This window comes from Mustela lutreola, chromosome 3 (assembly GCF_030435805.1).
Source record: "Mustela lutreola isolate mMusLut2 chromosome 3, mMusLut2.pri, whole genome shotgun sequence".
Classification (NCBI taxonomy): domain Eukaryota; kingdom Metazoa; phylum Chordata; class Mammalia; order Carnivora; family Mustelidae; genus Mustela; species Mustela lutreola.
Genome location: NC_081292.1, coordinates 134,267,594 through 134,293,740, shown reverse-complemented (window position 1 = coordinate 134,293,740; position 26,147 = coordinate 134,267,594). Strand labels below are relative to the sequence as shown.

General features: G+C 34.4%; 1 protein-coding gene across 4 annotated transcripts in view; it reads left to right on the top strand.

Moving 5' to 3' along the window:
- The window catches only part of ITPRID2 (ITPR interacting domain containing 2), a 37,265-nt gene that overhangs the window by 4,357 nt on the left and 6,761 nt on the right, over positions 1–26,147 (top strand). For 2 of the 4 annotated variants that reach the window (XM_059166859.1, XM_059166856.1), the window contains exons 4-16: positions 203–259; positions 2,820–2,859; positions 2,946–3,044; positions 4,216–4,424; positions 5,333–6,033; positions 12,196–12,268; positions 16,503–16,591; positions 17,968–19,176; positions 21,121–21,198; positions 21,278–21,405; positions 21,805–21,955; positions 23,036–23,101; positions 23,796–24,260. In XM_059166859.1, coding sequence (XP_059022842.1) covers positions 203–259; positions 2,820–2,859; positions 2,946–3,044; positions 4,216–4,424; positions 5,333–6,033; positions 12,196–12,268; positions 16,503–16,591; positions 17,968–19,176; positions 21,121–21,198; positions 21,278–21,405; positions 21,805–21,955; positions 23,036–23,101; positions 23,796–24,260 — 3,365 coding nt within the window. The remainder of the gene's footprint in view (positions 1–202; positions 260–2,819; positions 2,860–2,945; positions 3,045–4,215; positions 4,425–5,332; positions 6,034–12,195; positions 12,269–16,502; positions 16,592–17,967; positions 19,177–21,120; positions 21,199–21,277; positions 21,406–21,804; positions 21,956–23,035; positions 23,102–23,795; positions 24,261–26,147) is intronic. The other 2 variants (XM_059166857.1, XM_059166858.1) reach the window with 2 other exon arrangements.

The window sequence follows — 26,147 nt, the reverse complement described above, 5'->3', positions numbered from 1 at the left end:
ATCATGGTTTGTTTGCGATAGAGTAAAACTTATACTTGATTTTTGAAATGATATAATAAGAATGATGAGTACATTCAGATTTGAAATACTTTATTGTATCTTATTTTTTTGCTTGGTCAATTTGCTTTAGCTAAAACTATGATTTCATGTGGGGATCTAGAAGAACAGAACACCAGGATGAGTCTTCTAATGTTTCTTTCAGGTGTACTTGTGAGAAATGGAGGCAGTTTTGAAGATGATTTATCTTTGGGAGCTGAAGGTACATTTGTTTGGAAGTACTGTATTTTCATACAGGTTTAAAATTAAACAAAAACACAAAAAAACCAAAAAGCCAAAAAAAAACAAGTGCTTTCAGGTGTACAGTTCTCAGAGCCAAAGTTAAAGGTCTTGAAAATGGCTCAGACACATTTTACAGAGTCTTTATATGTTAATAGTCTAGTTAGAGCTTGTAGGATGCTTGTAGAAATGGCCCTGAAAACCACTGTGAAGTGTTCTTGTCTTCCTTGGACTTAATTGGTTAAAGGAACTGTTTGGGGGCAAACAATGGTCATAGAACTGAGGGAAGAACTGCCCTACCAGAAGGAAGGAAACTTAAATATTTATACATGAGAAGACTAAATTGAAGCTTATTTTTAGTATGAGGTAGCCTTATGTCAGACTTACAGCTGTGGCCTGTCTTTCTCTTTGTATTCAAGTGTTTCCTATCTTTTCCCCTTTCTCTTTTTCCAGATTTTTAGAGCACTAAAGGACAAAAACAAAATAGAGTTATTAGAATTTAATTAGAAATCATTATGCTGATGTCTATTTCAGACTGCATTAATATTTTAAAAGTGCATTGTGCCATGTTTAAATTTTCACTGATGTTATTATTTAGTCCAGTAGATTCATAGTAAAGTTTTCCATAATGTAGAATTAAACATTTTTATTATTTTGTTATTTTACTGGTATTGGAAGATTATTGGTACCTGTGTAGCTGGGTTATGAATGTGTGCTTTTTATAAAAAAGAATTGAGGATTTTATTAAATCTTTTTAAATTAAATAATTAAAATAAAAATGTTATTAAACCTTTTCAAATTATAAAAGACTTAAAATGTAAATCTCTTAAATTATAATGATGAATAGTAAATTTATCCATTGAATGTAATATCCTTGATCTTTTGCTGTTTGGAATCAGTCTGTATGGTAGATTACTTATTTAGAAACTTCTAATCTTCAGCTCTAGAATATGTGAATATATTAGGTTTTATTATTTCAGTTAATGTGCTTTCAAGGAATAAACTCTGTAAAGAGGTTAAACTTACTGCTTACTAATTAGTACAGTGAGCATATTGTCAGCCCCTTATTAAAATGCATTTCAGTGTTACTGTAAATAGCACTTTTCACATCTGACTTAATTTCACAGTATGGAATTTTTTTAGACTTTATTTTTTTTTTAAATAGGTTTAAATTCACAAAATTGAGCTGGAGGTATAGAGATTTCTCCTGTACTTCCTGCCTAAATATATGCATGGCCTTCCCCATTATCAGCTTCTCCCACCAGAGTGGTACATTTGTTAAAATTGATGAACCTGTAATGAGGCATCATCATTACCTGAAGTCCATAGTTTTCACTGGGATTCACTCTTGGTCATGTATGTTCTGTGGTTTAGACAAATGTATAATGACATGTTATCTATTATTATATCATGTGTGTATTTTCACTGCCCTAGGAATTATTTCTGTTCTGCCTGTTTATCCATATTGATTGAGTTTATTGGACACCAAAACCTAAAAGGAAGTTCCAGAGAAGAATGGAAATATTATGTTGTAATACTGAAAATTATATCAAGACTATTTTCATTCTTTCAGTAAATATTTATTGAATGCGATATGTTAGGCACCTTCCTGAGTGAATGTACAAAGAAATATAAAAAATTACCATGGCTTTGCATATCAGGAGTAAAAAAAAAGAAATCTGGCATACTGAAATAAATACGTTTGTAATTATTCCCATTCTTTGTATTTGTCTATAAAAGTTAAATGCAGGCAATTTAACTCACTTTAAATTAACATTAACAATACTTATCTGTTTAAGTCTAGGATAAAACTAAAAAGTAACTTCTTAAGAAAACTTATTTTGAAATGAATATAAATTTTCAAAGTAGATACATAAAAAATCGGTTGTAACTGGGATGAATTTTTAGCCTTTTAAAGAGCAGTGGATGGGGTAGCTGGGTGGCTCAGTCGTTAAACCGCTGCCTTTGGCTCAGGTCATGTTCCACTCCCACATCGGGCTCCTTGCTCGGCGGGAAACCTGCTTCTCCCTCTCCCACTCCCCCTGCTTGTGTTCCCTCTCTCTCTGTCTCTCTGTCAAATAAATAAATAAAATATTAAAAAAAAAAACCACAGTGGAAATTTATGTATACTGTTGCCACACTTAAATAATGCTAAATCATGTTTTTGCTCTTAAAGTCTTCTTTAATAACAGCTTTTAAATATATTAATTAGAACCACATTTACTGCAGATGCTATGTATCTTATTTATTTCAAACTATTAAAGAAATTTAATTGGTTATCTATATGTCTTTTATTTTAAACATTTAGTTAAGGGAGTTGTTTTACACAGTGCTAACAAATTAAAACAATTTCCTGAAGTTTCTGGTTCTGTTTGTGTTGATCTGTGTGAGACTTTTAATGATTCAGATTTAATGAACCAAGACAAGAGTTTGGGATGGTAGGCATTTAACTGTAATATTTGGCTAATCTTCTTTCTTGTTGACTATATCACAGTTACTGTCCTACTAACAATTCTGGTCTGCATCTGTTCTTTTACCTGTAGCCAACCACCTCCATGAAACGGATACTCAAATTGAAAACTGGTACGTAGCTGTGCTGTTTGTTCTCTTTTCAAAAATGAAGAACATTTATGAAAATAAGGTTTTATATAGTCTAATTTTGTTTATAGCAATAATATCTTGGCCAAAGAGAGAAGACTACAGTTTCATCAGAAAGGAAGAAGTATGAATTCCACTGGATCTGGGAAAAGTAGTGGGACAGTTTCAAGGTAACTTATTCTGAAATTATACTGGTTATATTGTGTTATAGATGACCTATTCTTACCACTTTTTTAGTTTGCATCCGGCTTGATAGTATGAAATCAAAAAGAATCCAAAATGTTGCATTCATTGCTTTTTTTTTTTTTTAAGTTAAGATTAAAGAAAAAGCAGCAAATGCTGCTGGAATTCTTGTTATAATGAATATTTTGAGCCTTATCAACAACTTGAAAGAGGAAGTCCATAGTGGAATAACTTCTTCCAAAATTCTCCATTTTTTTTAGGGTCTTGAGTCACTCGAACATAAAAAAATCAAACCTTTCTAATATAAAGTTTGATATTTAAGCATAGACTTATCTTCAACATATTAAATCAAAGTTCTTCAAAATATATATTAAAATAGGCAAGTACAAGGGCCTGTGGGACCAGTTTAAATTGTCACGCAGATTATTGTATTGGAATCTGAGCATTTTCTCTGAAACAAATTGAAATTTTCTTCAGTTCAAGTTTCATCTCTAACATTTTCCTCAGTAAATCTCCTAAGGGTGGATCATCACTGCTATGAGGAAGAGATAAGAAATGTTTAATTCTCTATAGAATCAGAGCAAGAACTTACCTTTTGAATAACCCATTCTCTCCATAATTCCTTACTCCTCCTACTTCCTGAGTGAAAGTGGTTAGAGAAAATTTGAATGTAGGCCCCTCCCTCCCTTTCTGAGTTCAGCTTGTTACCTATATTGCATCTTCAGTGACAGCCAAAGATAGCAGAAAAGCTCAAATTCTGCAGAATGTTCTGTGCTACCACCTTCCCAGTGTGTTTTCCCTTTTCATTTCTTTTGTCTGTTTATTCCTTATTCTCTCTCAGCTGTCCTCTAATTGTTTTAGCTGCTTTACTGGGACTCTTTTAAAATGACAAAAAAAATAAGGTGAGGAATCATTTTGGGAGTCTTGCTGAGTATCTGATCAGGAACTAGCTCTTTTTCCCAGTCCTAACAGTTTGAAAGAATGGACTCTTTTTAAGAGTTATATCACATTTAGTACACAGTATACAAAGATGCTGAAATAAATATTGGCGTAAAGACCAGAAGCTCTTTTTTATAATGTGATGTGGACTATAAACTTATTTTATATCTTGATGTTTCTTTTCTTTTCTTTTTTTTTTTTTTTTTTTTTTTTTTGTAGTGTTTCAGAATTGTTGGAACTTTATGAGGAAGATCCTGAAGAAATTCTTTATAATCTTGGATTTGGACGAGATGAACCAGATATTGCTTCTAAAATTCCTTCCAGATTTTTTAATTCATCATCATTTGCCAGAGGGATAGATATTAAAGTATTTTTGAGTGCTCAAATGCAACGGATGGAAGTAGAAAACCCAAATTATGCTTTAACAAGTAAGGTTTTTAAATATTAGCATACAGAGTGAGATGGTCTTATTTTTTAAAACCTTATTAATTTTTAGGAATAACACTGGAAATTTAAATATTGAAATTAATACAATAGCTATTTTACTTATTCTGAATTTTTAGTTTTTCTGTTTATAGAAGTTAACTTTCTCCTCTTCTCGTTCTTAAGTGTTACTATAACTGACAGTAGAACCTTGTACTTATCTTAAACTTACCTCCAGATTGCTGATGTTCAAAAAGGGAAGAAGTAGGGGAGAGTCTTGTTACTATTAAATAAAGTCAGTGAAATTTAGGTGCTTTTCTATATATCTAAAATAACATGTCTAATTTGCCAATTTTTATTTATATTAATCTTATTTTTCTCTGTTGCATAGAAGTTCCAAAAAACGGGATCCTAGGTGGTCCTTGGAACAGCTTTAAGAGGTTTATAAATCCATTACTACCTACCCCCTTCCCAACAATTAGGTATAAAATGCACACTTATGTACATTTTCTTGAAAGAACATTTGGAAGAGTCTTAATGGATTCAAAGACATAAAAATAGAATCATAGCTGTTGATCAATAGCTGGTCCTTTCTGTTTTATTCAGAGTTGTCATACTTTGTTTTTCTTTCTGGTTTTAAGTCATAAAACATAAATTCTTAAATAAATTCTTAAAACATAAATTCTAGTGCTTACAGTGAAAAATCTTCCTCCCTCTCCCAGTAAATGTAGAGAACTTTTAAAAATGTTAGATAAGGAAAAAGGTTCTGGTTTTATAACCAGATCTTTGTGGTCTAAGTTCAATTATTGGCATTCTGGAAAGTAGTAATATGTATACATATACATATTAGTAATGTATACATATATAAACAGATAAATATATATATATAATTAATGTTGTTTCCTTTTTGTAGGTCGTTTTCGTCAAATTGAAGTGCTTACTACTGTGGCCAATGCCTTTTCTTCTTTATATTCTCAAGTCTCTGGGACTCCCCTCCAGAGAATTGGGAGTATGTCTTCAGTGACTTCTAACAAGGAGACAGACTCACCTCCACCTTTAACCCGAAGTAACACTGCAAATCGTTTAATGAAAACACTATCAAAACTAAATTTATGTGTTGATAAAACAGAAAAAGGAGAAGGTAGTAGTCCTTCCCCAACAATCGAAAAAGGAAAGATCCCGAATGTTTCAGTGATGGAAGAAAGTGGCAATAAAAATGATCAAAAGTCTCAAAAAGTTGTAAAGAAGAAAGACTCATCTTCTATGTTGGCTACAGTTACAGAAGAAGTATCAGGTAGTTCAGCAGCTGTTATGGAGAATGCTGATGTTGATAGACTTTGTGATGAAGCAAATAGGAATTTTAACCAAAAAACTGAAGGTGAACTAAGTGAAGAAATTCAAAGTCATGCGAATAAACTGGGTGAGGAATCTGGTATTGTAGAATCTGACTTAGGTAACAATTTCAACATGTCCAGGCACAGTGAGCCAGAAAATGGCAACGAGGTGAAAAGCGCCCATGTGTCCACACCTGAGAAGGAGCCATGTGCACCTCTTACGATCCCATCCATAAGAAATATAATGGCACAGCAAAAGGACTCCTTTGAAATGGAAGAGGTAGGTAAATATTACTGAGGCCTGTTTCAAATAATGAGTTAGGAAAAAAAAATGCCAAAAATATGTTTATAAAACAAAGATAGCTAGTAGATTTATACGAGAAGAAAATCATCCTAATTTTGACTTCTCAAGTTTTAGTTCTATGTTTCAAGAACCAAGAATTGGTCACAGGATTATGCATTGCCAGGGTAATGTGACAGTTCATCAGCTCCTCTAGGTCCTCTGTTATTCATGACAATACCTGAACTTTAACCCCCTTTCTCCGTTTGATGCCATGAGAGAGTATATTTAAATTAAAATCAGTATTGCATAATAGTTAAAAACAGCCTCTAAAATAAAAGAGAAGTTTGAGTTCTTTTTTTGCTACTAAATTTCTATGTGCCTTTAGGCACGCTTTTCTCAAAGTATCTTACTGGAAAGGATAAGTGTGAATAAACCTTTCTTTGAGAAAGATAGGTTTTTGGCATGGGACTAGGAAGAACCCAAAGATGGTATGTTTCTGAACGGGAGGAGAGGGAACCTCAAGGAAGAAGGTTTGAAACACCATTGAATATAATTTCTGCAAGCCTAGAAGACCAATGTTTGGTTATTTTTTTTTTTCCTACCTAGAGATATTACTGCATTTACATAAATTACAGATTGGGCAAGATAGAGATTCATTTGATGAGGTCAACTAAAACTACTTTTGAATGGTCAGAGCTAATACTTAAAATTGGCACTGTATAGTTTGAGACAGGAAACTGAAGTTTATCAAGACCTTTGTTATGGCAGGCACTGTACAAGATCCTTGAAGTACTTCTCTCTTAAGTCTGTGAGATAGGCAGTGCTGGTCTTATATTACACATGAGGAAACTGAGGCACACATATACTGCTGAAGAGTATGGCTGAAAGTTACATAAGGGACAGCATTATTGCAGAAAGGCATTAGTTATATCGTGGTAACTCCCAGTAATTTTAGAATCACATGCCATTATTTTAGGGAGTTGAAAAATGAGATAATTGATTCTGCTCATAAATGTCCTTTTGTTGAGTATGTATCTCTCACATTAGTGAAGATTTTTTTATTTATTGCAAAATTTGTATTGTTTTTATAGCTATTTATCTTTTTTGAATGTCTTTGAGTTTATCTTTTATTATTTTAATTCTAACTAAAAAATGAAAAGGGAGAGGAGCAGTCCTTTGAAATAGTTTACATTATTTGTGAGCATCTTTTCCCCTTATTTCTTCATATATCCTTTATAGTTCTCCTATTTAATTTCTTATGTATTTCTCATTATAATGAGTTCATAAGATGACTACTTCATAAAAAACCTCTTTTTGTTCTATTTTACTATTTGATTCCTTTTGACTTTGTTTTGGTCCAAACTTGTCCTACCATTAATAATTAAAGTGTAACTATTTGCCTTTCATTAAGGACCCTTTTCTATGACAGATATGTCAGTGGGTTTCTGTGTTTTAATTTAATAGCAGAGTATGAAAATTTAAGCAAATTATGTTAGATATTTGCAAATCTAATGCAGATGACCTGATGAGAAGACACTTTTTAACTTGCTTTTTAATTCCTAGAGTTCCTGAATTTTAAGCTATATATTTTAAAAATTATTGATAGCATACACAAAGGTCTTTAAAACATTTGTAAAGTACTAGATCTGCTTTGGTGACAGGTTAACATTTAATGGTTTAATGTGTGGGGGTTTTATGGGGGGTTTTTTGCTCCCTCTGCTGGCAAAAGCAATTAATGAAGATGGTAATGTCACTTGGAAGTGACCTTTTTTTTTTTTTTTAAATACAAAATTACAAGCATTGGTGGTTGAAGAATAATATAAGGTTTTTGTTTTCAAAAAAAGAATATATGGATATGATCAACCATGACTGAATTGTAAATATGGGGAATTTTGAGGATAACAAATCCTTGTTCTTCAGATGTATTTTAAATATGGATAAAAACCTCCTAGAACTGTGTTTTTATCCCGTTGGGAACTTTAAAGAGAGCTTGTAGAACAATGGATAAAGAAAGGAAATAATGTGTTTCTTTAATTTCCTCTTCTCCCAAGTGTGACTTGAATTATACTGACAAATGAAGAGAACAATCTTATTGAAGCAAACTTTTAGATCCCATTCAAAGTAGGTTGTTGCTGTTTTTCTTTTAAACTCCTTTCCCTTGAGGTTTTATTCCTATTGGGAACTTTCTTCCTGTAAAAACAGCAAATAAATATAAGTTAGAGGACACTCCCTTTCTGTCTCAGTAAACCAGTTCTCAAACAGATCAACTGAATCCCAGCTGCTTTGGGTAGCTAGGTGGGAGAAAATGTTGCAGACCTGACTGTGCATCCCTCTGAGGCAAAGGTAAGCTCTGACAGTCACCAGGAGTGAAGACAGGAAATACTTCAACATAAGGGGAGTTAAATAGATGACAAGGCTGACTCAGTTCTTGGAGAGTGAGAGTGATTATTTCTCACATTAAGAAAAAATACATAAAAGGCCAGAGACTATTTTCAATTAGAAGTTAGTTTGCCTTATAAAAAAAAAATGTTTTGTAAACTATTTGTAATTTTCAGTGTGTCTAAAAGCCGTAAAACCCTGCTCTCGAGTTTTCTAATTCTTAATGACTTTCCTAGATGATTCTTGTTTCCTCTCAAAATAGCTCATTTTTATTAAGTACATCATGGTAACAGTCTAGAGCCATAGATTTGTAGTATGAAGGATCCACAGTTAAACCAAAATGATCCTACTTAATAAGCAATTGTTCATTTTTTAGGTGTCAAGGAAAAATTTCTCATACTTTAATATTAGAAGAAAGAGAACTTTTAACTGTTTATTTCTGTAAATGGGTTGTTCTTTGTCTTACTCTACAAATTTATATACTGTTACCTGAAGTGTGTATAATTTTTTAAGCTACTGAAATTTTAGTGTTTCTAATTCTGTCTCTCTCCTGATTGTTGAACTACTATATCTCCTTATTTTTTAGTCATTGGGTTTTAGAATTCTTTTTTGTTTTATTTATTGGCCTGAGTTAAAATAATCTGAAATCAGTCAGATACTTAACAGATAGTTAAGTTGTTCCTTTAGCCTTCCAAATTTGTGTTTTGAAGACAAGCCTTGTGTCTTAGATAGAACAGAATGCAATAAGATATGAACTCTAACACGATACATGTACCCGTGTCTGTTTTTTTGAAGTCCAATTAACCACCAAATTTTATTTGACATTTATCTAAAAGACTTAAATTAACTTTTGTTATATAAGCATTTACCTGATAGTAGAAACTAAACCTTGTAAGTAAAACCTGAAAGGTTTTTTTAAAATAAAAATTTGCAACAAATGCAGAATAATAAACTAGGGAAGCCACTTGGCCAGCAAGTGCCATGAATAAGACTCAAATTCAGATCTTTGTATAAACTTGCTACATTTGACTACACCATACCACTTGGTAAAGGTCAGGCTGGCTGACAGTGTAAGCACTGGACAAGAACTCAAGTCATTTAGTGTACAGCTCCATACTAGTTCTTTAGAAAAATAATGCTTTCATTTGAATTTTTTGAGATGTCCTTAAAAATTAGAATTTCTAAAACTCCAGTTTTGATTTTCTTTTTTAAAAAAACTGCTATACATTATTTCTTTAAACTTTAGAGGAAGGGTTATTTGAGTTAGAACATTCCATGTATTGCTGCTTTATAGAACACGGCACAATAGTGTTGTGCCTGGAAAATATGTTTTAGGATAAATGTGACATGTTAAAAAAGCAACAACAACAAAAAAAACGACCAAAGTAGGTGCCTGCTGTGATAGCAGGACATTGATTCACAAAGATACAGTTTTAATAAATGTTTTGTTAAAACGTTTTTAAAAATGAAATAATGAAAACATAGGGTTACTTTAAAGCTATTTTCATACAGTTTCAAATTTCAAAACACTGAGACCAAGTGATTTTTCATTTGGTTTAGGGTGGTGGGGTTTTTTTGTTTGTTTGTTGTTTTTGTTTGTTTGTTTGTTTCTTTTTGTTGTTGTTTTGTAATTTTTATTATGGAACGTTTCAAACTTACCCAGAGACCAAAGGAAATTGTGTAGTTGCACACTTGTTTTCCATTACTCAATTCAGTTATCAATATTTAGCCAGAGTTAATTTAATGAAAGGCAATCTGTACCAAGTGATGAGAACTGAGGATTTGAAACTGTTGAGTATCCTGCCACATAAATAAATCCAGGTTTTATTTGCTTCATAATTTTCTGTGCTGTACTCTGTCTCCAATTTGACTGCTTTCCTTCACACAACTGTGACAGGTAATAACACATACTAAGCTATGAAATTTAACTGTTACCACTAGCATGTCATTTCATTTTCGGTCTTCAACAAGTGATTAATGATTTTATTAAGTGGGAAGAAGAATCCTGACATTAATAATTTTATTAGTAAAATCTGATCCTCTCAGCTTTTCTTTAAGGGTCCTTTTCTTTGAACTAACTATAGAGTTTGTAGTTTTTGTAGTTTATTTTTGTTTTGTTTTGCCATAGAGTAACATCGTGAAAGATAGTATATCTTCAATATACTATCTTCAATATATATTGAAAATATATATTCATTAAAGTCATGTTATTTTGTGACTAATTTTATAAATCTAAGGAGTGGAATATATGGTAATTCTACATTTAAAAATTAGAGAATATAGTTTTGGTATGTCATAATGCCCTGCCTAAACAGAGATTCCTAGAGTATAATTAAAGAGGCATTTGATTTCTGTTATACTTCTTTAGTCTGTTTGATTCTTACTTTAACAAAAAACTCTTTGAAGTATGGTAGGCCTAAATAAAGACTAATAATAGCCTTTCTGTCGAATATAAAAAGAAAATGCATTTTGTTTCCTTGCACACATAACAATGGTTTTCCTGTTGAATTTATGTTTGCTGCTTTGAAAAAATATATATAATTTTTCAGTAATAACAAAGAAGGTAAAAACTATTATATATAATAATTTATAGGTGGTGATTTTAAATGACCAGTGTGTTTTAGTTCTCCAAAGATTCGTAAATCTTGGATTCGCGAAACTGTATAGACAAATATACCACAAATCAGAGCAGTTTTTAAATTAGGTAATAATATCTTTAACCTTTGAGATTTTTTTCATGTTTGTCATTCCACTGTCATTCCTATGGGATATTTCTTATTCATGGATGGATTCATAGCTCAAAACTACCAGGGTTCTACCTAAAACCTGTTTGCTAATTGCTTTCTCATTTGTTCAAGGTGGAAAATCCTGTTTGGCTAGTTTGCCTACTTTTCTAGGATGCTGTTTGTTATTTTAAGTACTAATCATTACTGAGCAGTGTTAGGTACTAGTGTCTTTCCTTCCCCAAATGTTTAATCTCAATATAGAGTTAGTTATAATAGAGTATTTGGGGAATGGGATGGGTGTGGTGAATAAAGAATCTGAAAATTCCTAAAGTATGTAGTTGTGAAGGTGTGTATGTAGTTGTGCAGGTGTGTTGGGGGGAATATCATAAAAAAATAACTTTTTTGTGTTTGATAACTTCTCTGAATATAGGTTTCAGAGAGGATTTATGGTTAAGATCTTTCAACATTTTAGTTCTGTGACAAAACATGTTTTCTATTTACAACTCCCAAGTTACATCTTTAAAGACCTCTTATGTTAGGACAAAGCAGTCTATATATAAGTATGGTTTTTGAGACACTCAAAATTTGTGGGGTTTTATAAAATTTTGTAATGGGAGCATGATAACACAATTTTTTAAAGATGCAAGACTTGTAATTGCCTCAGTTGTGTATCAGTTGTGATCTCCTGCAAAGTCCTGACATTTATCCTGGGATTGGCCTTACATTTGGAATTTTAACATTTATAGAATGTTTTTCTTAGGGATCTATTTTTCATTTAATAGCAGCTTTTTTTTAAATGAAGAAGTGTTTATACATGCATTCACTTCTCATTGCTAGCTAAAAATTGTAGTCCTATTGTTAACTGGAAAATAGGTCATAAAATAAAGATGTGGGGCATTCTCACAATTTTGAGATAAGATGCTTTGCATTTTTTAAATATAAAGCTTTGGTTCCTACTTTTATTTATGTTGATTTGTTTAATAAATAATTATCAAGAAATATTTTTCTTTGCTATAGATTTTTAAAGTTTTAACTACTTAAAACCATTCTTTAGGTTCAAAGTACAGAGGGAGAAGCTCCTCACATTCCGGCTGCTTACCAGCTAGGTCTCACAAAGTCAAAAAGAGGTAAGTAGACTAATATCCACTAGTTCCCAAACCCCTGACCAGTGTTATTAATTGATTTGGAAAAGGGGTTTATCTATCAGTGTTTGAGTACCTGTGAGTGTAAAATGAAGGTTAAGAACACAGGAATGCATTCTCAATTATACTTTGGTTATAGAATTTTTTGTACCCTCTTGAAGACTTTTGTGTGCGTATAATATAATTTTAGTTTGCCTATCCTGAAATGCCATTCTTTGTACTCTTAATTATTTTTTAGCTCTGTATGTGGGCTGGATGGGAAGTGATAGAGCAACAGATAGAGGCCTACTTTTTACATGGTTATGATTGAAATACATATTTGTATTTTTTATTTTAAGGATTTTATTTATTTATTTTTGGGGGCATGCCTGTGCAAGTGAGGTGGGGAGGGGCAGAGGGAGAGAGAGAGAGAATCTTCAGCAGGCTCCATGCCTGGTGCGGAATCTGAGGCAGGCCTGATCTCAACCCTGAGATCATGATCTGAACCGAAATCAGTATTTGGACGCTTAACTGACTGAGTCATCCAGGTACCCCAGAATACACACTTGTATTATCCACCTCTGCTTTTCAATATTTAAACATGTCTGCTAAGTATATACATGAATATGCCTCTAGCAAAAAATACCAATCTCTCAGTACTGGTTAACGCTAGTTAAGTTAAATTCAAACTATGGATCAAAGGTGAGTGGCTCTAGATACTGTTCTTCTCTCGAATTATTAATTATTGACCAAAACCTTTGAATCCATTTCTTTCACTTTTAATTTGCAACAAGAAAAACATGTCTGATGTTTAAAGTCACAAAGCATTTGAGATTTAGAGAAAAGGAGAGAGAAGTAAGGAAGTTAAAGTGACCACTGAAGGTAGGACTGTTTATTTTTAAAGCTTACACATGCTGAACCACCCTGTTTTTTTTTAAACTAGGATTCATATGTATGTTCCTAGAATAGGAAATTGCATGTTTATTCTCTTCTGATCTCTAAAATGACTTTGTAAGAGACAATTTGCATATAGTTTTTGTTGTATTGCATTGTGATACTAAGAAACAAGATAGGTCACTATAGTTCTGGTCAGACACAAAAAGAACTTTTCCTGTTTAATTTTCCTCCCCCTTTTAAGTCCATAAATATATGCATGTGTCTCTGAGCTATAAGGCATGGTTCAGAGCCATCAAGAAATTTTTCCTTTAGTTAGGTTGACATGGAATATGTTGGAAAAAATAGCTTGCCCTGCATCAAAAAAGGGGATTAAAAACAGTATGTGTAAGTACTTCAGGATCTTTCAAGATCAAGATCCTTGTGGTAGCAAAGACAGAACATGGTTTGTATTCATTCACATCTGAGTTTCTCCCTCTAACCAATAAGAAGAGATCTCTGGTGGTACAAGTAAAAATGTTGACATTTTTATGGATCACATTTTTATAAATCAAGAGTACAGTGGTTTTGTACATGCATGAGAGGGAGAGGGAGCAATGTAGTGTTTTCATCATTTTTTAATATAGCCTATCAAATTTTGATAATGTGATAATGAAAGTATCGTAGGTTATAATTACAGAATTAGAATCATTAGTAAAATATGCATTACACAAGTTTAATAAAAATGAATATATTACATGCATAAAAATACTTTGCACTTTAGTCCTAGGACTTTTGAAGTTACAGTAATTTTAATCTCATACCCAGTCCTAGGATGAAGCCTATGGGTGCCTGGGTGGCTCAGTCAGTTAAGCATCTGACTCTTGATTTCAGCTCAGGTTATGATCTCAGGGTGGTGAGATTGAGCCCCATATTGAACTCTAAGCTGGGTATGGAGCCTGCTTAGGATTCTCTCCCTCTCCCTCTGTTCTGCATCCCACCCCCTTTCCCCCATCTATCTCTTAAAAAAAAATTCTGAAGCCTAGAGAGGTTTAGTGACTCAACTTTTGTCACAACTGGCATTCAGTAAGCTATATTGAGAGCAATCAAACATTTTCCTTATTGAGGATATACAAATTTTCTTTAATCCTATATAGAATATATAAGTGTTCTGTTTGTGTCTTTATGATATTAGACAAATACAAATTCTAGGTTTGGTTTTGTTCTCACTTTAATGTTTTTCTCTAACTTCCTGGTTTTTAATTAGAAATAATATGTAACCTTTTCAGCTATCACAGAGGTCTAACTTTTTTTTTTTTTTTTTTAAGATTTTATTTATTTATTTAACAGACAGAGATCACAAGTAGGCAGAGAGGCAGGCAAAGAGAGAGGAAGGGAAGCAGGCTCTCCGCCGAGCAGAGAGCCTGATGCGGGGCTCGATTCCAGGACCCTGGGATCATGACCTGAGCCAAATGCAGAGGCTTTAAACCACTGAGCCACCCGGTGCCCTGGTCTGACCGTTTTTAATTCCACCTTTTTCTGTGGAGATCTTGTGTTTTTTTGTGAAATGTGTGACTAAAGAACATAGATTGTGATTTGCAGTTTACAGAACAGTTTCACTTATACCCTATTTAGTTCCTAAAGTAACCCTGTGAGAGATAGAAGAATTATTCTGTTTTGTGGCAGAGAGAAGTTACTGCTTATTGTGATAAAGTAGGAACTTGAACCCAGGCCTCCTTGTTCTTTCTACTGCCCAACACCCGCTCTGAAGCCCAAATAGTCTACAATCTGACCTAGTGTGTGTGAACTCAAGGCTAACCACAGAGGCGAACTCAACACAGACTGTACACTGCTACAGATAAAGCAGATCTCAGCAGAGAGAACCTTGAGTGGTGGTGGTCACTCTGGCTTCCCCAGACCCTCCAGCAATTGCCCTTTGCCCAACCAGATAGACAGTTTCACTTCTAAATCCTTTAAGCCACTGCTTTATTTTATTGTTGCTTTGAGGGGAAAGTTATCATTGATATATTCAGCAAACATTTTTATTGTTCAATTGTTCTAGGTACTAGGATACAAAATAGAGTAAATGAGGTTTCTGTCTTCAGAAGACTCATAGTCTAAAAAAAAAAAAAAGACAAGCAAACATGTAATTATGGTGATAACTGCTCTGATGTAAGATGTTAATCATTCTCTCAGTTGATATAATGCATAATTAGTACCCATGGTAACAGCTTATTCCAGTTCCATTTCACAATTGTTCCAGTTTACCTAGACTTATCAAAGGTATGGATTAGTTTCTTAAATCTCATTATGCAGTTTTGTTAACTTAAAAACAATACTACAGAATTATTCTAAATTATGATGAGAAAAAATTATGCTATTCTGTGATGCTCTACATTGGACCTGAGGCTTCAGTGGGATATTTTTCAAAGTCTAGTGAATTTTAATTGATTTTGGATTTTATTCAAATGTATTATCAGGTTCTATCATTCAAATCTTGAATGTGGATTTGGTAAACATTTTATTTAGCTTGGTGCTTACAGAACTTGACTTTCTCATGAAGCTTCTTTCCTAGGAAATGTAATAGCTGTAAAGTCGTCCTCCACTTACAGTGTGGATGGGCATGTGATCATTCTTGCTGTGCCTGTTTGGCCTTTTTACTTTATAAAGTGTTTTTAGGTTATCCTAACCAAGAATTAGAATTTTCAGGCCAAAAACCAGACAGTTTTTTAAATAAAAGTAACAGTATTATGTACTAGTTGAATGTATTTGAATTTCATGCAATTGTTAGGAAATCATTGATTATCATGACTTTAAAATGTTTGCATCATTTGAAGTATCAGAAACATTTAAGTACTCTGGCATGCAAATTCTTTAATTTTTGCCACCTTAGTTATAGTCTCATTTTCTTATTAGGAAAATAATCGAACTTTTTACACACTACATTTAAACTTCTAATTGCATCTGCTAAATATCTTTACATATCTACTAAGATAATGCTAAATATCTTTACATATCTACTAATACTTTACATATTTACTTCAGGATTTCTATTTTTTTTAACATGATTCTTCATTTCAGCCAGTTGTCCTCCAGAGATAAGACATTAATTGGATTTATCAAAATACATTAACACTGAACTTAATTAGCAACTAAATTCTGAGAATTTTTGATAGATCTGATTCTGTTTTGGGATGAATTCTAGTTAACCTCCTGTGCTTTGAAGCCACATCTTGTATTAGGATGCATATTTTTCTAAGAAGGAACCAATATATGTACCTGTTAGGAATCATATATCTGTAATATTTATTTTCTTGTCAGTGCAGTCATATTTAGTAGTTTCGCCTAACTACATTTCTTTCGGTAGATCATCTATTACGTACTGCAAGTCAGCACTCTGATAGCAGTGGTTTTGCTGAAGATTCAACAGACTGCCTCTCCCTTAATCATCTTCAGGTAAAAATTTCTATTGTAGTAGGCACTGTGATTAACTTCATATTCGTGTGATTTTTCAGTAACTATATATTTTAAGACCTCATCTGTCCAGTCTTTATTTTTCAAATTACAGAATAAAAAAATGCCAGGATGTGGATGTTATCCAGGCACTTGACTACAAGTTTTAGTTTTCACTAATTATACATCTCTCTCTGACTGAACATTTACAAATAAAGAGAGCTTCTCCTTTATTTTTGGGCTTTCAGTAAATAGAGGTTATTTTCATCATTATTCTGTTTGGTATTTTTCTTCTGTTTTCCCATAATTGTTTCCATATTTTACCATAATTGTTTTATTTAATAACTAACAGTAACTATGTTACATAGCTTGCTGAATATTATATGACTCTGATGCTAGAATGTTAGATAACCCACATAATAGGCACATCTTTATCCTTAAAGAGTTTATAATTTGTGTATAGTATATGGAACCCTTGTATGCAAAGGTACAGAAGTATCTTGAAAGTGTTTAAAATATCTATAACCAAATTTTAAAGAAATGTGGAGTAGGAGAAAAAGATGACCCAAAAGAGACTCTGGGAACCTAGTACTGGGGTACATGGACAAGAGAAAGAGACTCAGAAAGAATAATCCAGTGAGCAGAAGAACTGGAAGTTGAAGAGCCTTTTCTTTAAAGGAGATCTGTGGACATGAGCAAGATAAGAATTTGGCTTTTTGGAAAGTGAGTGGTTGAGTGAGTGGTTCTGAGGGAGTAATGAGGAGAAGCATGAATGGAGATCAAATCAATGATAAGAGAAGATACAAATGTTGACTCCTTTTTCAAATAAAGATGATAGGTCTTTGTGTCTTTCTCATATGAGAATGACTCAGGGAAGTTGTCTGGCCAAGGGAGAGAGCTCTAATAGGGCAGTCTGATGCCAAAAAATCTGGGATGAAATTGTGAAGTGATAATAGTCCTGGAGAGGATATGATTGGATGCACAAACTGGAGGATTAACTTTGAGAAAAAGGATAGTTTTCTTCCAGAACAGAAAGGAAGGAATGGTGGGGAGAGGTATGGGAACTTTTGTAGGTGTTGGGGAAGAAAATTAAGAAACATTTGTCCATCTTTTCAGTGATTCAGTGTCATATCTTGGAAGAAAGGGAAATGGGTGCTGAAAAGGGGAGCTAAGGAAAATAGTAAAATTCTGGAATAATCTTTGTGGAAAAGTGGAGGAGTTGCCAATTAGAGTCAGTGAAAAACAGTTTTTAGTAGTACCAGGACCTTAACTGAGGTGGGAGATTGTGAAGATACAAAAGTATCACATCAGTTTGGTGTTTTTGTTAATGATACTTCCTATTTGAATTATCCATCTTCCTACCTGTTTTCCTTTCACAGGTTCCCGAGTCTTTGCAAGCCATGGGGAGTAGCGCTGATAGTTGTGATAGTGAGACAACAGTCACATCATTTGGTGAAGACCTTGTCACACCATCGGCACAAGACCAGCCTTATTTTAATGAATCAGAGGAGGAGTCACTCATCCCTCTTCAAAAGGGAAGAGAGAAGGCAGCAATAGCTGCTGAAAAGAAAAGGTCAGATAGCGAGGATTTCCCCCAAAGTGAGACTGTGGAGAATGCAGGAAACACACAATCCATGTGCAGCACAGGAGGTCACTTTACTGAAATTAGTGAAATGAGAGAGGATTTTTCTCCAGCACAGCCAGTGGACCTGCTGAGGGAAGCAAGTGCTGAAAGTGATGTGGATAAAAGCAGTGAATATGAATTTGCCCACTATACCACACACCATATTCTGAAATCACTGGCTTCTATTGAAGCTGGATGCAGTGAGAAGAGCTCTGAAAACACAACTGGGCCTCCATCTTCTGTGGACAGAGTTAATACAGCTTTGCAAAGAGCTCAAATGAAGGTTTGCAGTCTGTCTCACCAAAGAGTAGGACGTAGCTTGATAAAATCAAAAGATCTCTTAAAACAGAGGTACTTATTTGCAAAAGCTGGCTATCCTCTAAGAAGGTCTCAGTCTTTACCAACCACCTTATTGAGCCCAGTAAGAGTTGTATCCTCTGTCAATGTCCGGTTGTCCCCAGGAAAGGAAACCAGATGCAGTCCACCTTCTTTCACCTATAAGTACACACCTGAAGAGGAACAGGAATTAGGGAAAGAGGTGATTGAACATGATGGTCCGTCTTCAGTTAAATCCACTATTTTCATCTCTCCGTCATCCGTGAAGAAAGAAGCCCCTCAGAGTGAGGTGAACCGGTCAGCGGAATGCCATCATCGAAGGACTCCTACCTGTTCACTGTATGCTCCAGCACCTGTATCTCAGTCCACCTGTTCTCTTCACTCTGTCCACTCTGAGTGGCAGGACAGGCCCCTGTGTGAGCACATGAGAACTCTGAGCACTCACAGTGTTCCCAACATAACAGGCACCACTTGTAGTGCCTTCAGTGCCCCTTTTGGGTGTCCTAACTCGCATAGACATGCTGCCTACCCTTACCGAGCGTGCTCTGCGAACCCTCCTTCTGCCATCGAGATGCAGTTGCGAAGAGTATTGCACGATATTAGAAACTCACTGCAGAATCTTTCACAGGTATGAGAAAAAAATATCTTTTTTTTCTTTCATTGATTTGAACACCTCTTAATTCACTGAGAAGCTAGGTCCCATGAGGCCTGATCCACTTCAGCTTCATTTTCTTACATACCCAGACTTACATGTACCTGCTGCCCTCCTATACTCTGCCCTCCTGTATCAAGGGAGAAGCTGTAATTAGTCCTGAACAAGGTTGATTTCTCTGTTCATAATCTCCCTCCCTTCTAGGGAAGAGATTTTGCTCATTGGGTAGCCTCCCTTCTTTAGCCTCTTCTCCGTGGTCTTTTTCTTAGGCAGGTTGTCCCTATTAATAAAAAATCTTCACTCTCAAATACTTTCTCTTCTTTTCTCTGCCATTTGACTGTGTGTTTACCGCTTTTTTCCTTTCTAAGCTTCCCTCCCCTCGGCTTCTGTGTCGCAGTGCGTTCTCCTGGTTCTGCTCCTAGCTCTCTGACTAAACTTTTCCCTCCATCTCCTGACTCCTGGTGCTGGGTCTCCTGGCACAGAATGAGTCTGCTTCCACTGGTTTCAGAGACTGGAACTACCCCAGAAAAGAAAAAATCAGGTAAAGTGTGAATTTGAATAAAAATAGTCTGTGTGTCTTGTCATTTTTAAAATTATTACTCTCAGATATGTTAAGTAGGCTGGAAATAATTCCCAAAAAAAGCTTTGAAAATAACTAAATTGTCTTTAGGTTTGCATTTCACATTTCCTTTCTAAATCTCTCTCCAAGCTACTTGTGTTTAGACAGTTTAAGAAATGGAAATGACAATGTAATGTAATGATCCCAGCGTTCAGCTAGGAGACAGGCTTAGAATATATGTAATAGATCTTTTATGATGACAAAATAGGAAGCCACTAGGAAAGTAAAAATGAAAGTTGCAACTTTTTTTTTAAGAGAGGAAGAGGAGGGGAGCCTGGGTGGCTCAGTGGGTTAAAGCCTCTGCCTTCGGCTCGGGTCGTGATCTTAGGGTCCTGCAATTGGAGCTCTCTGTTCAGTGGGGAGCCTGCTTCCCCTCTCTTTCTGCCTGTCTCTCTGCCTGCTTGTGATCTCTTTCTCTCTGCCAAATGAATAAATAGGAGACAGGCTTAGAATATATGTAATAGATCTTTTATGATGACAAAATAGGAAGCCACTAGGAAAGTAAAAATGAAAGTTGCAACTTTTTTTAAGAGAGGAAGAGGAGGGGAGCCTGGGTGGCTCAGTGGGTTAAAGCCTCTGCCTTCGGCTCGGGTCGTGATCTTTGCATGATCAAGTGCTGTTTACTGTTAAGGCTCAGCCCAGGTATCACCAGTGCTGGGATCATTTACTCACCCAATCTAGATTTTTGTTTGTTCTGTCATAGCACCCCCTCCCCAACCCCAACATTCTAAGTTTTTTCTCACTTCTTTTTTTTTTTTTTTCCTTCTTACACTGTGAGAACACTTGAAGGCTGGGAATGCCTTTTGTCTTTTTTCTTCACTCTCTAAAATAGTGAGATATAGTAGATGCTTAAATGTCTACGAATAAGTGTGATGACTGCTTACTACTCTCTCCAGCCAACTCAGTAATTCCCTGTAATCTCAGAATTTGCTATCACTTGTACATTTTTGAGTTTTGTTTTTGTTTTCTATTTCCTCAAGGCAAGAGGGGAAGTCCTGTAAGACATAGATTTAAATAGATTTAAATGATACATGTTTCGTTGCCTGTTCTTTGTTCCAAATATGCTGACTTATACCTGAAACAGCTAGGAGTAATCAGGTGGCACTGGGGACTGATTGGGTTCCTGCTTACAAAATGAAGTGGCATTTTTTGGTTGTTGTTGTTGTTACTGCTTTTTTTTTTTTCCCACCCCAAAGAAAATCAAAAATATGTAGGCCCCAAATCACCTTTTTAACATCTTAGATAATTTGAAAATAACCACTTTAACATTGATTTGTAATCCTGCTTTCACTTTTTTATAGTACCCTATGACAAGAGGACCTGATCTTGCTGCTGCTCCATATAGTACTCAGAAATCATCTGTTCTACCTCTATATGAAGTGAGTTCTTATTTAGATCTTTGTGGTACAAAGTAATTTATATGATTTAGAAGTATAATTTTGTCATGTTGTATTTTAGAATACTTTTCAGGAGCTCCAGGTAATGAGGCGGAGCCTGAATTTATTTAGAACGCAAATGATGGATTTAGAATTGGCAATGCTGCGTCAGCAAACTATGGTTTATCATCATATGACTGAGGAGGAAAGGTAAAAGTTCATTTTGTCTTAATCTAACTCAAAATATTTTTCATTCCAAAAAAGAATTGTCACCTTTTTTTTTTTTAAGCTTGGTTTTATGCCTGGTGCTGTGTACCTTTTATTTTGTGAATCACTGTAAATAAAATTAGGCATAGTGTTTTACTAATTAAACTGCTTTCAGTGTATTAAGGAAGACAGTGGTTGTAATGTGGTTTTAGTTTGGAATATTTGAGATACAGGGTAGAGGAAGAAAGACCATTTGTCCTACTGGTCACACCTGTGGCAGTTGCTGTCATGCTAATTTTTAGAACTGGCCATCTCAATACTTTTTAATGGCTTGTGAGAGAGTGGTGAATGTGAATCTCCAAACTGCTTTTTTCAACCTTGTGCCTGTCATCACACTGATAGGTATGAAGTTGATCAGCTTCAGAGTTTGAGAAATTCGGTCCGCATGGAGCTTCAGGACCTGGAACTGCAGCTGGAGGAGCGCCTGCTGGCCCTCGAGGAGCAGTTCCGCGCTGTGCGCATGCCTTCTCCCTTCCGCTCTTCAACCCTTATGGTATGGTGCCTTGGGGCTTGTTTGCGGGTTTCACTTAGGACTTATGTATCATGCTCCACATAATTTAGGACCAATGCCTTAATTTTAAAACACTTATTTTAATGGCATTGAGGCAAGCACAGTGTTTAAAGAAACTTTCCCACAGATTAGTTGAATGAGCAACTTGTGATTGAATGAGCAAGTTGTGATTCTTTTCTTAAATATTTAATATACTTAGAAATATACCGAAAAATGTTAATCATTTTATAATAAAGATTAAGGAACAATACAAAATTTTTAGGAGTTTTAAAAATGGTAGTGGGTTAATATGTGACTAATTTAGATTTTAATCCCTGCCTGTAACTAACTGCCAAGAACATAAATATGTATTTCACTCAGTCTTTTTCCCCTTCTTGTCTTTGAATAAATAACTATTTGTTTTAAGTTTTTCCTTTATTTTGGATTCTTTGCAAGTCTTTAATTTTTTAAGGAATCAAATGAGATCTTTTTTAAAGGCAGAAAACATGTATACAGCCAAGAGAATAAATACTTTCTCTTTGTTTTATATCACTTTTCAAACTTACAATGTTTCTTTGAGTGAAATTTAAATTTCGGCATTTGATTATTATTGCTGTAATCTTTGCAGTTGTGAAATACATTGTTTTGAAATGTGGAAATAATGAACTTTGCTGTTACTTAAATCACATACTTGATTTTGTTAACAACAGATAACTCTGTACACACATATATGTGCACCCGTATGGAGTAGAGTCAGTAGAATAAGAATGTGTATTACACATATATATGTGTAGCATAGAATAAGATTATCACTTATCATTGGTGAATATCTTTTTCCATAAATGGTTTCAATCCATTATTTTTAGAAATGCATATTGGTGACAGCAGAGAATCAGAACATCTATGAATGTGTTAATTCGGTCAGAATTAACATATTTTATAGGATCCCGAGAGAGTTGAGAGTGACCTTCATGACCTAAAAGAATGTTTCAGGGCAAAAATTCCTTCATTTTTTGTGAAACACTTGCATTTTGAAGAAATAATTTATACATACATACATATATATTGTTCTTATTTTTCCAGGGAATGTGTGGCAGTAGAAGCGCTGATAACTTGTCATGCCCTTCTCCATTGAATGTAATGGAACCAGTAAGCCTCTCTCCTTTCAAATCACTGGGGAAGGGAATGATAATAACATTTCATAAACACACTATTTTCCCAGTGTAGATGAAATGTTTTTGTTTTTAAATATAGAATTTGATGATAACTAAATTGATTGGAAGTGAGTTTGGCACTTCTGAAACTCCTTTGCCATCTTAGTCCATTAGAAAGCCAGTTATTTGCAATGGTGATTTATCTTTATGGTGTAAAGGAGGTAATGGATTATAAAAAGTATTTAATTTATGCTACAGAGAAAATATGCTTTCATAGTGTTTCCAGGTCCTTCAGGCAGTTGGATTTGTAGGATGACTACTTGAACAAAAGTCTGATTTTTGTTATGTTTTAAAGAAACTGATTCATCTGAATGCCAAAGCATTATGATTAGCTATTTTGCTTTTCACTGGTTACTATTCCTTAACAAGTAATTTGGAAACCCATCCATTAACAAGTAAAATTTCATCCAACCATATAGTCTAGCTATGTATTTTACGGCTTTGTCTCATCACGAATTTACATTTTCCTATGTTTTTGCAAATAAAATTGAGTAGTTACTAGGTGAATTAGAATCATGTCTTTACAAGCTAGGTGATTTTTAGCAGTAATCACAACTAGAATTTTAATCTTCTTCTAACTACCAGTCTTAATTTAAAGAGAGAAGAATTACAATTTTTCTGACTTCCAGGTCACTGAACTGATGCGGGAACAATCCTATCTGAAGTCTGAATTGGGCATGGGACTTGGAGAAGTGGGATTTGAAATTCCTCCTGGAGAAAGCTCAGAATCCATTTTCTCCCAAGCAACTTCAGAGTCATCTTCTGTATGTTCTGGTCCGTCTCATGCTAACAGAAGAAGTGGAGTACCTTCTGGTGACTCAGTGGGCAAACCTAAGACCCATCTGGTACCAAGCAAGAAAGTATTCCGAGCATCAGTGGCCCTAACACCCACTGCTCCTTCTAGAACAGGCTCTGTGCAGACACCACCAGATGTGGAAAGTTCTGAGGAAGTTGGAGCTGCCGAAGAAGCCTTGGAAGCTGTAGGACCTAAATCTGAAGTGGAAGAAGGCAATGGAAAAATCCCATTAATGCCAGCTGTTGGGGAAATGCATAAAAATGTGGAGCAAGATGAGTTGCAGCAAGTCATACGGGAGGTGAGTAAAATCCATGCTTAATTTATTTGGCAGTATGTGTTGGAGGAGGTTTTATTTGGACATTATTTATAAGATATTCCTTTGATTCACTGTATTCAGTAGTTTTCAGAAAGATTTTAAATTAAATTTTCAGAGAACTTTCCCATTGATCTAGCTCATGTCTATTAAGATATGTTTCTAATGGCATTTCTGCAAATTTTATACTCCAGTGTGAAATAATAAGTATAAAGAATTTGATCCATTTGGCTTAATCGATGGTAGAGATACATGGAAGATACATGAATTGTTCAAAGATAGAAATACAGAAAGAAAAGAAGGTTTACCCTGGGTAATAGCAATGTGTAAACCTGAAGCATTTAACCATAGTTCTAGGTTACCAAAAGGACTGCAAAATTAGGAAGACTAGTGGTCACAGGTCAAAAGTTAATTGAGAAAATTAGTAAAATAACTGTTTTGGACACTAGGATCAAGCAATAAGAAGGAATAATATGTATATGTCATATATATAATATATATATATATATCATATGAAAATAGTGAGAGCACAGATCAGAATTTTTTATGGCTTTTAATTTTTTCCTTTTCTTCCCAAATCACAGTATGTCCGGGTATAAAATGTAATAGAGTACACAGGATAAAAGTTCCACATGTTGAATATATTTTTTTTCAATCTGTTCTCTTAAGAGTAACTGAGGAAGAACCATAATTATCCATAGTTCTTTCCCAGTGATACTAAAACCCATGATGAGAAAGGATCTTTCCACTGGTCAAAAAGGGGATAACCCTATACACTTTAAAAAAAAAAAAAAGAAAAGAAAAGAAAGCCTTCTTAAGAGTGTTTTTGAGTATGTTGCTCTGTAACGGATAAAAAAATACATATAATACATGAAATCCTTAAGCTTAAAAGACTAGTAGAACTGTAAATAAAACTAATTCAGGAAACAATAAAATTACACAGAAAAACATGTAGTATAATGTATTCAAGCATTTAGAAATGAAAAAGGGCAAAATGGGCCAGAGAAATTAGGGTCAGTGGCTCCCTATTTTTAATTTACATATTTCTAATAAATTGAATCTAAGCAATTGAACTTAAGGTGTTTTTAAAATTAATTTGTGAGTAACATACAAACAGATTTGTAGTGGTTACAGGTCAAGAATGGTGGCAGCAGACCAGAATCTTCTCTCAAATGGGCCATTGATCCTCTGAGTCCAGAGATTAGTTCATGGGTATGAGGTGCCATAATTCATAGCTGCATAATAGTAGCTTGAGAAGTACAGTAAAAATAAATACAGTCAGTTTTACTATGGTATAATATATATGCACTCCTAAAAGTTGTGGTGCTGTGCACATTGGTGCAGTTAAAACCACAGAGCTTATGGGGAAAATAGGATTAGAAGCATAACCAAAACTTTGTAAGTGACATATTTAAAAGAGGATAGAAACCTAACAAAAATAGCACAATTTTATACATGTTAAATGGTTAAGAAATACATAAATACTGCAATAAATATGGCATTTGACCTTGAAAAATACCTGAAATTTGCTTGTGGAGCTGGGCTTTGGAAGAGTTGCAGCTTGTGAGGTATTGCAGGGCAGCAGAGGAGAGTAAGATGAAATTCAGCAGAAAGTTTTAGTATCAGATGTGAGTAGGTGTGGCTGGGAGGTTCTTTTTTTTAAAGATTTTATTTATTTATTTGACAAACAGAGATCTCAGTTCACATTGAATTGAGAGAGCTGGTGGATGTTTAATGTATGTGTATTTCGTGTACTGTGGTCCTGCGTTCAGCTGAATGCGGTCATCTGCGTTCACCCAATATTTCTTACAGATGAAACTACACATAAGCAGAACGTGAAATTTATATTATACTCAAGTTATTTCCTAATAT